Here is a 16,445-nt window from a genome sequence, read left to right as displayed (position 1 = left end):
AAGGCAGATGCCAGCAGGGAAGGGAACGATAACCTTACACCAGCGTGATATATTTTGAAAGGGGGGGGGGACAAGAGAGAGGTGGAAAGCAAACACACAAGCACAAAGACACACACGCACAAAGACGCACAGGGCTCCTCTGCAGACAGACAGACAGATAGACAGACAGACAGACTTGCTGCCTGCAAAGTTTGTGTTGCCAGCCCTGATGGGAAAATGCAACTCTTTCTCTTCTTTCTTTCTTTCTTTCTTTCTTTCTTTCTTTCTTTCTTTCTTTCTTTCTTTCTTTCTCCTTTTTCTTCTTTCCTTCCTTTCCTTCTCTCTCCTTTCTTTCTCCTTTTCTTTCTCTTTCTCTCTTTTTCTCTTTCTGTTACTTTCCTCTTCCTTCCTTTTCTGTCTCTCAAAGCCACGTGCATTTTGCTTTTTTTTTAAAAAAAAAAAATGAATAAAAGAACCAAGTTTCTAGTCCTTGCCCTTTTCTCCTTCTTGATTTTTTTTTTTAAAAAAACCCCTGCATTCTGCCCATGGGATCGGAAAGGGCAAAATGTGCCGAGCCGAGGGTTAGCAAAGAGAACGAGAGAAATAAAAGCAGGCCTAGATAAGTGATAGAAAAAGAGGCCTAAGCAAGATCAGCTCCAGACGTCCCTACGGAAAAACACCATCCTCCAGCGAGCTGCGCATTCACAAGTGTGCACAATTTTTATTGGGGGGGGGGAAGGATGAGATGGAGGCTTTTTTGGGGGGGGTCAGCTGGAGGTCCTTTCTTTAGACATCCAGAATGAGGGTCCAGTTGTCTTCCCAGGGCCCAAGTCAGAGGCGCTACCGTCCCACGTATTAAAGGAGGAGAGTCCACTTCATGAAAACGGGTGCCCTTGAATAAAAAATGGGTTACAGGTAGTCCTCAAGTTAACAGCCTTCGGATGACCGCTGCGTGCATCTGAAACAATCAACTGCAGACAGAGACCCAGGCTGTGGACCAAGGATCTTCAAACTTGACCCTTTTATGACTTGTGGACTTCAACTCCCAGAATTCGTGCCTGGCTGAGGAATTCTGGGAGCTGAAGTCCACAAGTCATAAAAGGGCCAAGTTTGAAGACCCCTGCTCTGGACCAACCGATTCAAATTCTCCATTGCAGAGTCCCAGACCTGCAAGATGGGATTTGATCCGATTGAAAGCCAGCCTCCTTCTCCTCCTCCTCCTCCTCTTCCTCACTCTGATTGCCAGCTAATTTCTCCCTTGAAGAATAAACTTAGGAAGCCCCACCTGCCCGTCGGATGGCCAAAGTCACCCTCCCTCCACCCCTTGGAGCAGACAACGAAATTCTCCAGAATCCGAAGGATGCTTGAAGGGTCCTGAAATACGGTCCTGGACTAACCCTTGGGGAATGGTGCAAATTCAACCACTGTCAGATTGCAGGCCGCATCGGAAGGAGGAGAAAAACCCCAAAGTTTCAGGGAAGCTGGAGAAACTCGTTTTCTTTTCAAGTTTTTAAAAATGAGTCAGGCTAAGAAGCTAACAATGGGCACCTCGTCCCTTTGCCTCGTTGGCGACAGAGGAGCAGAAAAGAAGCAAGAAAATTAGGTTCAGCGAAGTGTTTCTCAACTTCGGCGACTGGACGATGGGGTGGACTTCAACTCCCAGAATTCCCCAGCCAGCCATGAATGATAGAGTTGGAAAGAGCAGAAGGATCACCTAGCCCAGGGGTGGGCCGCCTTGGCTCTTTTATGACTCGTGGACTTCAACTCCCAGAATTCCTGAGCCAGCCATGCTGAGGGGAAAGGGAGAGGTTTCCATGCTGAGCCATGCTGGCTCAGGAATTCTGGGAGTTGAAGTCCACGAGTCATGAGGGGGCCATAGTTCCCCCATGCTGGCTGAGGAATTCTGGGAGTTGAAGTCCACGAGTCATGAAGGGGCCATAGTTCCCCCACGCTGGCTCAGGAATTCTGGGAGTTGAAGTCCACGAGTCATAAAAGAGCCAAGGTTGCCTACCCCTGACTTAGCTAGTCCAGTGTTTTTCAACTTGAAAATGGCTAGACTTCAACTCCCAGAATTCCCCAGCCAGCCTTGGCATTCTGGGAGTTAAAGTCCACCCGTTTTCAAGCTGCTGAGGTTGAGAAACATTGTGTTAAAGTATGGACAGGGATATGTGGAGGGGCTGGGAAATGGGGGGGGTCAGAAGGGGGGGAAGGGACTTGGGTTGCTGCAACCACAAAATTCTTACGTTATGAGGCTTTGCCTCCCAGTCCTGTGATAATAGGATCCAGATGAGTTGGAGAAGGGGAGCTTTCCATATACAGATATGCTGAGATGTGCGAGGTGAAAGTTTTTTATTTTATTTTTTAAAGAGAGAATAAAAAAGAGCTTAGCCACCCTATTATTGCTCTTCCATCCAGCTAGGCTGTCATTGCTGCAACATGGCGAGGGTGATCTCAATTCTCCCCCCCCCCTCAGGAAGGAAACCCTGACACACACATGTACAACACATTTTCAGCTAGAGAGAGAGAGAGAGAGAAAAAAAAAAAACTTTCCGGCTTCTGCAAGGTTCCAAGGTCAAGCAGAAAGCAAGAACAGCCCCCCCCCCCGTTATTCCCAAACCTACTCAGGAAATGCAAACAGCAAGATTGTATAATGCTGCAGGAACTTCAATCTAGGGCACGAAAAATCCCGGGGATGGCTGTGCAGGGCTGAACAAAGCGGAGGGAGGTTGACCTTGGAGAGGTGCTAGATGCAAAAGACCCCCGTCTGAGCAAAATCAGAACTCAGATTTGCAGAGGGGGTCCTCGCCTTACGACCGCAACCGAGGCCAAACTTTCACAAAAGGGGATCACGTGACCCCCCTCATCCGATCGGGCTCCCCCACGGCATGAAAAACCCAATGAATTCTGCTCGATGGCTGTGTAAAAAAAAAAAAACACCCCACGGATGATCTCTGCCGACTCACAGCTCAGTGGAGAGTTGTTGTACACCCACTTCATTTTGCCGCATGCACACATCACACACTGGGATTAGGCAACCGGGGTTTATCCTGATGGGTGAACACAGTCACCCTTTCACGATGTGGGGTAATTCTGGAAAGAAAAAAAAGTGGGGGGGAGGACATTTCAGAGGAGGAGTAGAGAGAGAGGAAGATCAGAAGGTGCAAGGTTTTTAAAGGTGGGAAGGGGCTGCAGAGAGGGGCTGCCTCTTTGAACTGACCACTTGGAAGGGCAGGAGACCCTGCTCAGCCAGTTTGCTGGGACCTCACACCATGCTAAACCGAGTTTAGGTAAATGATAGTGTCAATCAAGGAGAACATTTTGTAGCTCGGGGTTGAAATTAGTGCTCTCTGAGCTTGGCGGTTTTCTGGCAGATGTTTCATGACCCAACTAGGTAACATCAGCAGCGCTAGAAGGGAGAGGGGGTGGAGGAGTGGTGGTGGTGGTCGTGGTGGTGGTGTTGGTGGAGGAGGAGGAGGAGGAGGAGGAGGAGGAGGAGGAGGAGGAGGAGGAGGAGGGAGACTGTGGGGTCCTTGGTGCTCTCTGAGTTTTGTGGTTTTCTTGCAAGACGTTTTATTACCAAGCTAGGTAACATCATCAGTGCTAGAAAGGAGTGGGGTTTGAGGAGGAGGATGAAGAGGAGGAGGAGGAGGAGGAAGAAGAAGAAGAAGAAGAAGAAGAAGAAGAAGAAGAAGAAGAAGAAGAAGAAGAAGAAGAAGAAGAAGAAGAAGAAGAAGAAGAAGAAGAAGAAGAAGAAGAAGAAGAAGAAGAAGAAGAAGAAGAAGAAGAAGAAGAAAGAAGAAGAAGAAGACGACGACGACTGTGGGGTCCTTGGTGCTCTCTGAGCTTTGTGGTTTTCTTGCAAGACGTTTTATTACCAAACTAAGTAACATCATCAGTGCTAGAAAGGAGTGGGGTTGGAGGAGGAGGAGGAGGAGGAGGAGGAGGAGGAGGAGGAAGACTGTGGGGTCCTTGGTGCTCTCTGAGCTTTGTGGTTTTCTTGCAGACATTTCATTACCCAAACTGGGTCAAGTCATCAGTGCTAGTAAATCCCACTCCTTCCTGGCACTGATGATGTTCCCTAGTTGGGTCACGAAACCTCTGCGAGGAAAGAAGCAAGCCCAGAGAGAAGGACGATTCCTCCTATTATTAGCAGAAGAGACTAAAAGCCTGGAATTAGGCTGGGGCGAACCACAGCAGCTGGCTCCTTCTACCTGTGGCCTTACGCTCTCCCCAACCCAACCCAACCCAACCCAACCCAGCCGTCACAATCGGTGTGGCAGTCATCTGGCTTCCGCTTCTTGAGTCTATCTCCGCTCCGCTTGCCAAATCATGCCGTTTTTTTCTCTCTTCTCCGAGCCAGTTCTAAAATATCTGGGAATCGGAGCCCCAGGGAGCCCGCCGACAGCACAAGCCAACCTCTTTGGAAAGGCAGACGGCGGCGGGGCATTCACCAAGTTCCTGAAAGCCTCGCTGGCTTCTCAGAACTCGGAGCAAAAGGATGAGGTTGTAAAACAGGCAACAGTGAGTCAGCCCCGCACAGACAGGGGATCTCTTCCTCGGCGGCAGCAGCGCCGAGCTTGCAACTTCGTGGAAAGAAGGAGGGAGAGGAGGGGAGGAAACTACTGCTCAGGAGGACTAGGGCTGTGGCCTGGCCCCAGAGGGGAAGGACAGAGACCCAGCCACCCATCACGAAGAAGGAAGAGGGGGCGGCAGTGAGAGTTTGGTTTTGCAAAAGAGGCCAAGGCCCAACCAAGATGGACAATCACCTAAATAGGAGCCAGCCGTGGGCTGCAGCTGCCAAAAAGGCCAACACAGTGCTAGGCTGCATGAACAGAGGGATAGAATCAAGATCACGTGAAGGGTTAATACCACTTTACAAGGCCTTGGTAAGGCCACACTTGGAATACTGCATCCAGTTTTGGTCACCGCGATGTAAAAAAGATGCTGAGACTCTAGAAAGAGTGCAGAGAAGAGCAAAGATGATCAGGGGACTGGAGGCTAGAACATATAAGGAACAGTTGCTGGAATTGGGTATGTCTAGTTTAATGAAGAGAAGGACGAGGGGGGACAGGATAGCAGCGTTCCAGTATCTCAGGGGCTACCACAAAGAAGAGGCAGTCAAGCTATTCTCCAAGGCGCCTGAAGGCAGGACAAGAAGCAACGGGTGGAAACTAAGCAAGGAGAGAAGCAAACTGGAACTAAGGAGAAACTTCCTGACAGTGAGAACAATTAACCAGTGGAACAACCTGCCTCCAGAAGCTGTGAATGCTCCAACACTGGAAGTTTTCAAGAAGAGACTGGACAGCCATTTGTCCGAAATGGTATAGGGTTTCCTGCCTGAGCAGGGGCTTGGACTCGATGACCTCCAAGGTCCCTTCCAACTTTATCGTTATTATTATTAAGATGCCGAGGTCCCCATCGCATTCCCAGTTAAGCTAGGATGGTTTATTTATGGTTAGGGTTCCAGGGTCCCCTTCCTTGCTTTCCGTCGGAAGAGCCAGCAGGCAAAACCTCAGCAACAGCATCACAAAAAGGTGATTTAACACCCCCAAGTCAAATCCCAAGTGACAGTCGTGCACAATAAACTTCTGGATGTAAGCCACTCACCCCAAATCTCCTTCCAGGGTTCTCTGAAAAAAATCCAGCTTTCCCAAAAGTCAAGGGGATGGTGATAATGAGGGCGAGAGTAGCCCCAGCCAATCTAATGGGTCTTCCAAGAATTACCTGGAAATCGAGCTGCAGGGGTTGACCCTCTTGCCCACCAGGTGTGCTTATGATGAAATGAAAAAACATCCTGTCCTACAGACACTAATATCCACCTTATAGGGTCCTTGGTGCTCTCTGAGTCTGCTGGGGGGGTTTTGCAGACCTTTCATGACCCAACTAGGGAACATCATCAGTGTAAACCCCACTCCTTTCTAGCACTGATGATGCTGCCGAGTTGGGTCATGAAACATCTGCAAGAAAACAAGCCTAGCACCAAAGACTCTGCAGTTCCTCCCTCCTCCTCCTCCTCCTCCTCCTCCTCCTCCTCCTCCTCCTCTCCACAAACCCCACTCCCTTCTAGCACTGATGATGTTACCTAGTTGGGTCATGAAACATCTTGAAGAAAACAAGCTTAGCACCAAAGACTCTGCAGTTCCTCCCTCCTCCTCCTCCTCCTCCTCCTCCTCCTCTCCACAAACCCCACTCCCTTCTAGCACTGATGATGTTACCTAGTTGGGTCATGAAAGGAAAACCACCAAGCTCAGAGAGCACAGGGAATCCCCACAATTCAATCTGAGCTAAAAATATTTTTGTTTCCTATCAAAATTCCCCCCTTTGCCAGGCAATCTGTACCCATCCCCAGATCTCACAACAGGGATTCCCACCGGCTGGTTAAACCAGCATGGTTCAGCCTGCTAATTCTTGAAATTCGGGGGGGGGGGCCGTTAAGCAAGCCAAGATCCAGCAATTAAGAACTCTTTCCCACAAACCCTCATCCTTTAAACAAGCTCTTATTATTTTGCAACAGCCGCTCAAACCACGGCTTGCATCTGAGGCTTGCAAGCCGTAGACTGCAAGCTGGTGGGTGAACCAGCGAATATGGTTTACGGCAGAGGTCCCCAACCTTTTGGGCACCAGGGACCGGTTCCACGGGGAAAGGTTTTTCCACGGACCGGAGGGTGCATGGTTTTGTGTGCTGACTACAACTTGTGGATGGGGCTTTGCTTGTTTGTGCAGACCGATTGTTGGCATTGTGCGGTCCGGTACCGGTCCACAGACCAGGGGTTGGGGACCCCTGGTTTAAGGTCAAAAGCAGCATGGATGTGGCTGGACATAAATTTCCAGCCACTGTTCAGCTTCTGCTTCTCTCCCGCCTCTTTCCTGGGATGGGAAAAGCTTTTGCAAAAGCCCCGAGTGATAAAACGTAGACTTTGCTCCTGCTTTCATTCACAACTCAGCCGCCCACACTTGCACTCTCTCCCCAGCCCATGTCTGACACACACACACACTTTTTATACTGTTGCTTTATTTGGCCGCACAGCCTCAACCGGGCTCCCCAGCCAATGGGAAGGGAAGGGAGGCAACCGGAAGTGTCAACAGCTGACCAAGTTTCAAATCAAACGGGCACGGCTGGGCGGGCGGAAACGCCGCTGGCTGACGCAAAGCAGGGGAAAAAAGGGAAGGGACTGCTGGCAGGAGGAGGAGGAGAGGGAGGAGGAGGAGGAGGACCAACCCAACAGCCGGGTTAAGGGCATCCTCCCCGGCCTACTCTTCTTCAGCCAGGTTGCATCACTTGCAAGCCAACATGTTACATCTCTTTGCAGACATTTGACCTGTGTTTTATTTTGGAATACTCCATGGTTTCCAAATAGATGTCTGCATATTTTACATTTTGTGCAATTTTTAACATTTTTCAGATGAGGGCATGGTTGGTTGTCTTCCCCAAGCTTCCTTCCTTCCTTCCTTCCTTCCTTCCTTCCTTCCTTCCTTCCTTTCTTCCTTCCTTCCTTCCTTCCTTCCTTCCTTCCTTCCTTCCTTCCTTCTCATTCACTAATTCTCTCTTCTCTATTTCTTTCCTTCCTTCCTTCCTTCCTTCCTTCCTTCCTTCCTTCTTTCCTTCCTTTCCTTCCTTCCTTCTCTTCCTTCTCATTCACTAATTCTCTCTTCTCTATTTCTTTCCTTTCTTCCTTCCTTCCTTCCCTCTCTCTCATTCACTAATTCTCTCTTCTCTACTTCCTTCCTTCCTTCCTTCCTCCCTCCCTCCCTCCATTTTTTTCCTTTCTCCCCTATTTCTCTCCTTCCTTCCTTCCCTCTCTCCAAGGAATGTAGATTTATTTGGAGTTTTGTTTTGTTTGTTTTTTAAAAAACAAAACCCAAACATTGCAACTTTTTTTTTTAAATGAAAGAGAGACTTCAAATAAGCATGCCACGCTATCCACTAAAAGTTAATGGGCTCTCCAAAATGTAGACCAAGCCAACCCCTCCCCCTTAAAAAAAACAACTCCTTTATCTCTGGTTTAAAAGAAAAAGGGATTTCATCATTCTAGAAGGGGAAAAAAGACTCTCGGGAGCCCAAAGAGGCTTGTGGTGCAGAAAATGCAGAACTGAAAAAGGTCCAGAAAATTCGCGCCAGACAGTAGAAGGGTTAGAAAAATCTCAAGCTCACGATAAGAAGGCTGGGCTACTACCTTTATCTTCCGCAAAGGTCCTCACCCCGGTTTCCAGCACAGCTCCGCCTATTCTGGTCTTTTTGGTTTCCGGCCTCTCAGGGCATCCAAAAAACAGACTTCCTTCCCAAAAATAAGGCCCCATTCATTGCTCTCAAGCCCTTTCCTCTGCAACCGGGACCTGCAAATAAATCCTCATGCTTTCCACTACAAATGCTGCCGCGTGCATAACTGTAGTCCTCGCCTTACAACCCAACATTTCTATGGCCAAGCGAGACGTTTCTTATAAGTGAGTTTTGCCCCGTTTGGGGACTTCCCTTGCCACATTTGTGAAGTGAACCGCCGCAGTCGTTAAATGAGTCAGAGGGCTGTGAAGGGAACTGGGTTTCCCCCTGGACTTTGCACGTCAGAACGTCGCCCAAGGGGATGGCGGGACTCCGGGACACACTGCGACCGTCATAAAATGCAGTCGTCAAGCATCGGAATGTCAATCACGTGATGCTGCAACGGCCGTAAGTGTGGAAAGCGGTCGTAAGTCACTCTTTTCGGCGCTGTTGTAACTTGGGTCACTAAATGAATTGTTTTAAGTCAAGGGTTACATCTCTTTCCAGTTTCTAGTTTAAAAAAAAAACACCCAATGGAGAAAACCGATTTTCTCAACGGACACCACAAAAAAAGGATGGAAAAAAATCAGGTCAGCTCACGTGACTCCTCGGCTTACGACCACAATGATTTATGGCTATAATTCCGGGCTGTAATATTTTGCAAGTTGAGAACTACCTGTCCCTTTCTTACAAGAAGCTCAAGAAGACATTTTTTTTTTTTGCACGCACTAAATTGCCTCCAAGGCATCCGATTAAAATCCAAGACTTTTTACAGCCAAAGCGTTTGTACTGGGTTTTTTTTTTAATGTTAATTTGTCACCTGCAAAGGAGCATGACCTGTAGCTTGCTCACCTGCCTATTCCATAAGCTCATGTGAGAAGGATGTTGGGAGACTAAACAGCCAAGTATTTAATTGAATACATAACGAACTAATCCAGATTGTCATCACACCCGGGCAGAAAAAGAGCTGTGTGGAACTCTGGAAGAAGACTTCAAGTTATGAAAGGCACAAAAAGTGGAGGGAGGGTTGATTTACACATCCTTCCGTTGTCCTAAGTGGAAAGATATTCAGGACTGACTCTGATTTATTTAGCATGGGAAAGACATTTATCCTGCTTGCATTTTAATAAACCCTCACACACACACACACACACACACATACATGTTACATGCAGAAATTGGAAGGCAATGAGAACGGTCTTCAAGATTTTGAATGTTGAAGCTTGGCAGTGCTGTGCTGCTCCCTCCAAAGGGTAAAAAAAGAAAAAAATATTTAAAAGTTGTAAAAGAAGAAAAAGTATTTAAAAAGACGTAAAAGAAGAAAAAGTATTGAAAAATGTAAAATAAGAACAGAGGATAGAATAATAGGATTTGAAGGGATCTTGGAGGTCTTCTAGTCCAGGCCCTGGCCCTTGGCAGGATATTCTATACCATTTAATGGACATGCTGCATAAATATGCTGAAAAAGTATTTCAAAAGTGTAGAAGAAAAACTGCTTCAAAAATGTGTGTGTGCATATGTGTATGTGTGTGTGTGTGTGTGTGTATTCACATTTTTGCTTTCCAAAGCAAACCTCCATGTGATATTTTGTATCCAATTTTCATATATGTATATATGGTATATATGAAAGTTGGATACAAAATTTGACATGGTTTGCTTTGAAAAACAAAAATGTAAATAAATATATATTTATTTATATGTATGTGTGCATGTATATATATGTGTGTGTGTATATAGATAGATAGACATAGACAGACAGACAGACAGACAGACAGACAGACAGACAGATAGATAGATAGATAGATAGATAGATAGATAGATAGATAGATAGATAGATAGATAGATAGATGAAAGTTGGATACAAAATATCACATAAAGGCTTGTTTGCTTTGCAAAACCGAATCAAAAGCAGTTTAATCAACTTGTGCTTCCCACAATCTCCGTCAACACGCAACAAACTCAAGAAGGCTGTAAAAAAAAAAAAAAAGGTATGTCGCATCCTGACTTCGTTTGTTCAGTGAGCGTTGCCCCATTTTACAAGCTGTTTTGCCACCGTTCTGAAGTGAATCGCTATAATGGTTAAGTTAATAAGCCATTTTTTAAAGTGAATTTGGCTTCTCCATTGACTTTGCTGGTCAGAAGGTCGTAAAAAGGAGATCAGGTGAGCCCCGGGACGCTGCGACCGTCATAAAGATGAGCCAGTTGCCAAGCGACTGAATTTTGATCACGTGACCGCGGGGAGGCTGCGACGGTCGTAAGTGTCCCGATTCACTTTTGTCCCGTGCCATTGTAACTTTGAATGGTCCCTAAATGAACTGATGTAAGTTGAGGCCTGGCTATATGGTCACTGTAACCCCAGATGACCCAGCACTGATCCTTCTTAGCAGCCCTCAAGCAACCTGGACAGAGAAAACTGAAGCATGCCCTATTACAAAGTCAGTTACGTAAATAGCAATTACTCTATTATACATAACTATGCTAACAATGTTCACTTCGGAGTTCTCTAGTCATTAACCAAGCACCTGGAAGGATTCCCCAGCCTTTGATGGGAAGGCTTTAATGAATCACAACATATTTTTCCAACTTTAATCCCAAAGGACATTCCCCTCAACTGTGCAGGGGTTGGTGTGCATGCAAGTGTGTGTGTGTGTGTGAGAGAGAGAGATTGTTTTCAGCAGCTACAAACACAAAGCTGGATCTTCTCTTTAAGAGTAGTTATCAACCTTCTCATCCATTACACTGTCACTCCAGAGAATGTTGCATCCCATTTCGAGAGAGGTTGTGGGTCTGTTTGCAGTCGCCCAATTTGCAGGACATAGCGACAGAGTGCAAAAATCCAAATCCATGACCTCGAACACATCCTGCCTCCATTTTTTGTGGGGTGCCCCAGTTGTATTTCTCCAAGCTTTAGGAATTCCATAGTAACCATCATTTTAAGATGGACGGACTTCCACTCCCAGAATACAGAATATTCCAGCTAGCCTACTGGCCTACAGAATGACTGACACTTCTCTGCATTCCTCTGTTTTTAAAATTCAGTCTAACCCCCTATGGCCTTCCTGTCATTGCTAGATTAAAATCCCATCATCCTGGACCATTAGCCATGGGCAAAACCTAGTCTGGGCTCAACACCTTGAGAAAAACATTATAGATTCACTGTCTCTACTTTACAGAGGTAAAGTACTCAGAAGCAAAATTTATTCTCCTCCCAAAAATTCCATCTTTCCTTTTGTTCACGGATCCTTTCTGCAACCTAAAATCAGCTTTAGGTTTTTCTGCCTTTTAATAAATTGTAAGGGTTGAGAAAAGATGTTACCAGCCTCTTCCCAATTCTGACTACTGTACTGTCTCCTCCTACCATTTTGTTATCCTTCCAGTGTCTTCCTCCTTCGCTAAGAAATTGCCTTACTATAAACAGCAGCTGAGAAATCTCGGGAGCTGCAAGATTAATAATGACTGTAAACCTGACCAAGGAAAGAGATCTAGGAACTTCAGAGGGAAGCAGATTTTGTCTCTGCCAGACTTTTTTTTTTTTTTTGGAAAACAACCTCATGTTGATATTCATCACCCAAGACAACAAGGACAGGTGTCAGCTCCTTGTTGAGTCTTGCACCTGAACTGTGCTGATAGAATTTTGCCACCACCCAATTTATTTTATTTTTTTACAAAAAAACCTCCTCCAATTTCATCCACAATGTTGAAAATCCCTGAGACTGCTCTGAAGCTGATCAATACGTTCAGCTCAACTCTTTAGTATATAAAGCCATTACTGCTATATATAAACATAGGAGCAAACACCACTCCCGTCTAGCACTGATGATGTTATCTAACTTGGTAATGAAACGTCTGCAAGAAAACCACCAAGTCCAGAGAGCACTGAGGATCCCACAATCTTCCTCGCCCTCTTCTTCCCTTTTCCTTCTCCTCCACTGTGCAAACCCTCCCCCTCCTTCCAGCACTGATGACGTTACCTAGGTTGGTAATGAAACATCTGCAAGCTCAGAGACCACGAAGGAGCCCCCCACAGCTCAGTTCTGTCTACTTCTGGATTAATTTTGCACCGATGTCCAACGCTTCCCTCTTCTTTATGCTGTTGCACCATTTTGGGGGGGCTCAGAGGCCATTGACTCCATCCCACTTCCAAGAAAGTGAAGAAACAAGCTTGCACTTTAAGAGGGCAACTTTGGCCAGCTTTTACTCTGCTCATCCTGGTTTGCAACAGTTACCTGGGCAAGGATGCCAAATCAAAGCATGAACCCCCCCACCCACCCATCCCTGCTGAAGTTGACACCTGACTCATGCTAAAACCTGTCCTACTCAGAGATGCTTTAGGGATGCACTTCCATCGCCTGTGATAACAGCAGAAACACCCATTTGCACCTTGGTGTCATCCCCACCTTGCTGCCGAGAGAAAGACTTAGCAAAAAGAAAGGCAACCGTGCAAAAAATAATAATAATCTCCCTACATCGCCTCTTTGACATCAGTGCACAAATTTGCGAGGAGGAATCTGGGCAGTGGGTTAAACCCTAATACATTTCTCAGTTCTTTAAAGCCAAAATTAATTCTCCTTCCAATTGTGCAGGGGTCTTCCAACTTGGCCCTTTTATGAGTTGTGGACTCATGTGTGCCTGGCTGAGGAATTCTGGGAGTTGAAGTCCACAAGTCATAAAAGGGCCAAGTTGGAAGACCCCTGCAATTGTGGGTCACACCTAGCAATGTAATTGAACACTGGACTGTGCTGAAATGGACAGACATACATTGAGGATCAAAGAAAAAGAAAACACAGAATATTTTCAAATATGGAACTTATTTTATCAATGGCTGGAAAAACAGGACAGAGAGCAAGAACTTAACTTGTATTACTAAGCAAAACAAATCAACCCAGACCAGACGTTGTTCGTTAAGCACTAATGAATTGTAAGAATAGAAAAATCAATAAAATATTTTTTTAAAAAGAAAGAAAAAGACCCTGGCTTGATCACAGCTAATCTGCAGGATCACTGTTCCAGAAGTTCTCTAAAAATATCAGGGATTCTTCCCCCAAAAGACAAACTTTTTGCAGTGAATGTCAAGCCAACCTGTCTGATATTTCCAGCCTTGCCAAAGGATATTATGGCACCCAGTTAATGTGGACTGGATTGATCAGGACAGCGATTGGAGCGGCTTTCTTTCCAACCAGGTATGCAGCACCTGGAACTCCCACAGCCACCCAGTTGGGAAAAAAAAAAACTTCAGGTAGACAACACAACCTGGGATCCAACCGGGAAATGGAATGCAGCGTCCCACGCACACCCACAAAAAGATGAATTTCATCCTGCAGGATTTTTATTCTCTCCAAGGATGATAGGCAACCTGTTTTGTTTTGTTTTGTTTCGTCAAGGGCCCCGACAACGTGTGGGTAATAACAGCCCCAGATCCCAACGATGAACAACAATGACCAACCGCCGGGTCATCCGAGGTAACTCTCATAAGCCAGCCACGCCACGCGGGTGACGTCAGAGCATCACGCACCGATGCTGAGCACTCCGGCAACCTGCTGAACCGCAGGGGAGAAACTCAGACTCCGGTTCAGTCAGCCCGGCGTGCAACATGGGAGGCGCTCAAACCCCCCCCCCCCCCAGAAAACGGCTTCATGCTCGAACGAAGAGGAAAGGGCAGCCCCGGAGGCGCACACCCCCCCCTCCCCTCTCTCCCCTCTCCTTTCCCTCTGCAACCCTGCAAAGAGGCCAGCCAAGCACCCGCGTTTTGCCTGGCAGCCCGGGCGCTTTCCTTCCAACCCCGTGCCAGCCCTTTGCAAGGCTGCGCTGCACGCTTCACACGACCGTCGGACGCCTCCCCCCCAAATGCAGGCCCCGCAGGTGCCTCCAAAGGAGCCGGGATCCAGGTCTCGTGGTTGTTTGTCTTCGCTCGCGGTGGGTTTAGAGTCCAGAAGGATGCTATCCATCTATCCATTCATCTAAATATCTGTCTATCTAGTATATCTGTCTATCATCCATCTGTCTGTCTGTCTATTATCTGTCTGTGTCTATCATCTATCTCTCTGTATTTCTTTCTATCTATCTATCTATCTATCTATCTATCTATCTATCTATCTATCTATCTATCTATCTATCTATCTATCATCCATCTTAATATGTCTATTATATCTACCTGTCTATCTACCTGTCTGTCTACCTGTCTTTCTGTGTCCGTCAGTCCGTCCATCCGTCCATCCATCCATCTATCTATCATCCATCTTAATATCTCTCTATCTATTATATCTACCTGTCTATCTACCTGTCTGTCTACCTGTCTACCTGTCTACCTGTCTGTCTGTCTGCCTGCCTGCCTGCCTGCCTGCCTGCCTGCCTATCTATCTATCTATCTATCTATCTATCTATCTATCTATCTATCTATCTATCTATCTATCTATCGCTTTTTTTCTAAAAAAAAAAAAAAAAAGGTGCCGGAACTCACACACATCATACAACCCGCCTTGCTTACCCTACAAAGTTCCATCCAAAAAAGGTACCGGAACTCCGTTCTGGGCGTTCTATAGAAAAAAAAGCCCTCTATCTATCTATCTATCTATCTATCTATCTATCTATCTATCTATCTATCTATCTATCTATCTATCTATCTATCTATCTATCTATCTATCTATCTATCTATCTATCTATCTATCTATCTATCTATCTATCTATCTATCTATCTATCTATCTATCTATCTATCTATCTATCGTCACATTCACATTCCCCCCTTACCTTTGGGCAGGGACATGGTTGCGTCGTGGCTCAGATCCGACCCGGCAGGCAGGTGAGACGGCCGCAGGTATCCAAGCGCCCCGGAGCGCAGCCGCGAGGCATGTCCAGGCGCTCCCGGCGACAGGTGCGCGCAACCCACCAGCGCGATCTGAGCCCACGAAAGGAACCCCGCACGGCTAAAAGCCTTCGCCCCGCCCAGCTTTCCCCCCATTGGCTCACCTCTCTCTCAAGGGGCGGGGTCCCGGCCCTGCCCCGCCTCCTGCCCAGGTCCCGAGACTTTTTGCCCAGGTGACCTTGGAGGAAATTCCAGCCGCCTTGTTGTTCCTCTGCAGGGCGGGGAGCCCGTGACATGCCTGGCAGGATGCACCCAGCCTGGGGCTGTCCCTGGGCTGCCAACCAGGCTGGCGCACGAGCTCCTGGCCCCAGCTCCTGCAGGCAGCTGAGCTGCCCTGGGCATCATCGTGGTCTGATGCCCAAACCAGCATTGGCTGACTTTGCATTGTCTACTGGGTGAGGAATCCTGGTTTACCTGGGCATCTCTGCCCTGCCAATGAGCCTTTGGCACCCATTTCCGGTGCCCTCCCGTTGAGACCCCTCCCCCTTGCATCATCACGAACTGGGGAACAAACCAGCATTGGTTGACTTGGTATCGCGTACTGGGAGGGGGAATCTTGATTTCACCAGAGTCCTCCAGTTGGGCACTTCTGCCAATGAGTCTTTGGCACCTGGGTCAGTGCCCACCGACTGAGATGCCCTTTGCATCGTCATTGGCTGATTTTGCATCGTGCACAGGAGAAGAATCCTGGTTAATCAGACTCCTCCAGTTTGACACTGCCCCCCCCCCGCCAATGTGCCTCTGGCACCCTTTTCTGGCTGAGTGTTCTGGCTGAGTTAGGGGTTCCTGTCCTACCACCTCTTCAGATGGGCTTTGGGGGGGAGAATCAACCATTGCAGTATTTCCCAATCTTGGCAACTTTTAAGCCTCTGGACTTCAACTCCCAGAATTCCCTGTCCTCCATGACTTAAAAGTTGCCAAGGTTCATGGTTGATCAAGGCACCTTTGCTTAGGTGCATGCAGCAGGCTGCCCCCCCCCCCCATTTGTGGCTTGCTGGGCGACCCGCTTGCTGGCTTTCAACTGAGAAATACGTTCTCTGGCTGTTGTGTTGATTTTGTGAGGGGTGGGTGTGGCGGACCAAGGCACGTGCCCTCACTCCAATAACGAGAAATGTCTATTTAGTTTCACGTTGCTATGTGAAATTCAAAACTCAACAACAGGCAAAGAATTTGGAGTATTACTCAGCTCACCACACCCAGCTACTGTTTTGTGAACGTTCGCCGATGATTACAACGACCTGCAACTCTTAAGCTGAATTTCCCACTGATCTGGTCTCTAATCCCTCTTCTTCCTCTTAAACCGTTTCCTGCCCTGATCCTCTCTTTAAACTGGATCACTTCTTTGTCCA

The 16,445-nt window shown here is 47.2% G+C and overlaps 1 protein-coding gene across 1 annotated transcript in view; it reads right to left on the bottom strand.

The window, feature by feature from the left end:
• The window catches only part of MAP2K3 (mitogen-activated protein kinase kinase 3), a 31,597-nt gene extending 15,854 nt beyond the window's left edge, over positions 1–15,743 (bottom strand). Inside the window, exons 1-2 of the mRNA XM_015827976.1 lie at positions 15,639–15,743; positions 14,982–15,129 (exon numbers count right to left, since the gene is read on the bottom strand). Of these exons, the coding sequence (XP_015683462.1) occupies positions 14,982–15,129; positions 15,639–15,743 (253 nt within the window). The remainder of the gene's footprint in view (positions 1–14,981; positions 15,130–15,638) is intronic.
• Between the last annotated feature and the right edge of the window lie 702 nt (positions 15,744–16,445).

The sequence above is a fragment of the Protobothrops mucrosquamatus genome, unplaced genomic scaffold, assembly GCF_001527695.2.
Source record: "Protobothrops mucrosquamatus isolate PMUCROS unplaced genomic scaffold, P.Mucros_1.0 scaffold4118, whole genome shotgun sequence".
Taxonomy (NCBI): Eukaryota; Metazoa; Chordata; class Lepidosauria; order Squamata; family Viperidae; genus Protobothrops; species Protobothrops mucrosquamatus.
Note: the sequence above shows the minus strand (reverse complement) of the source record. Positions and strands in the feature narration are given on the sequence as shown.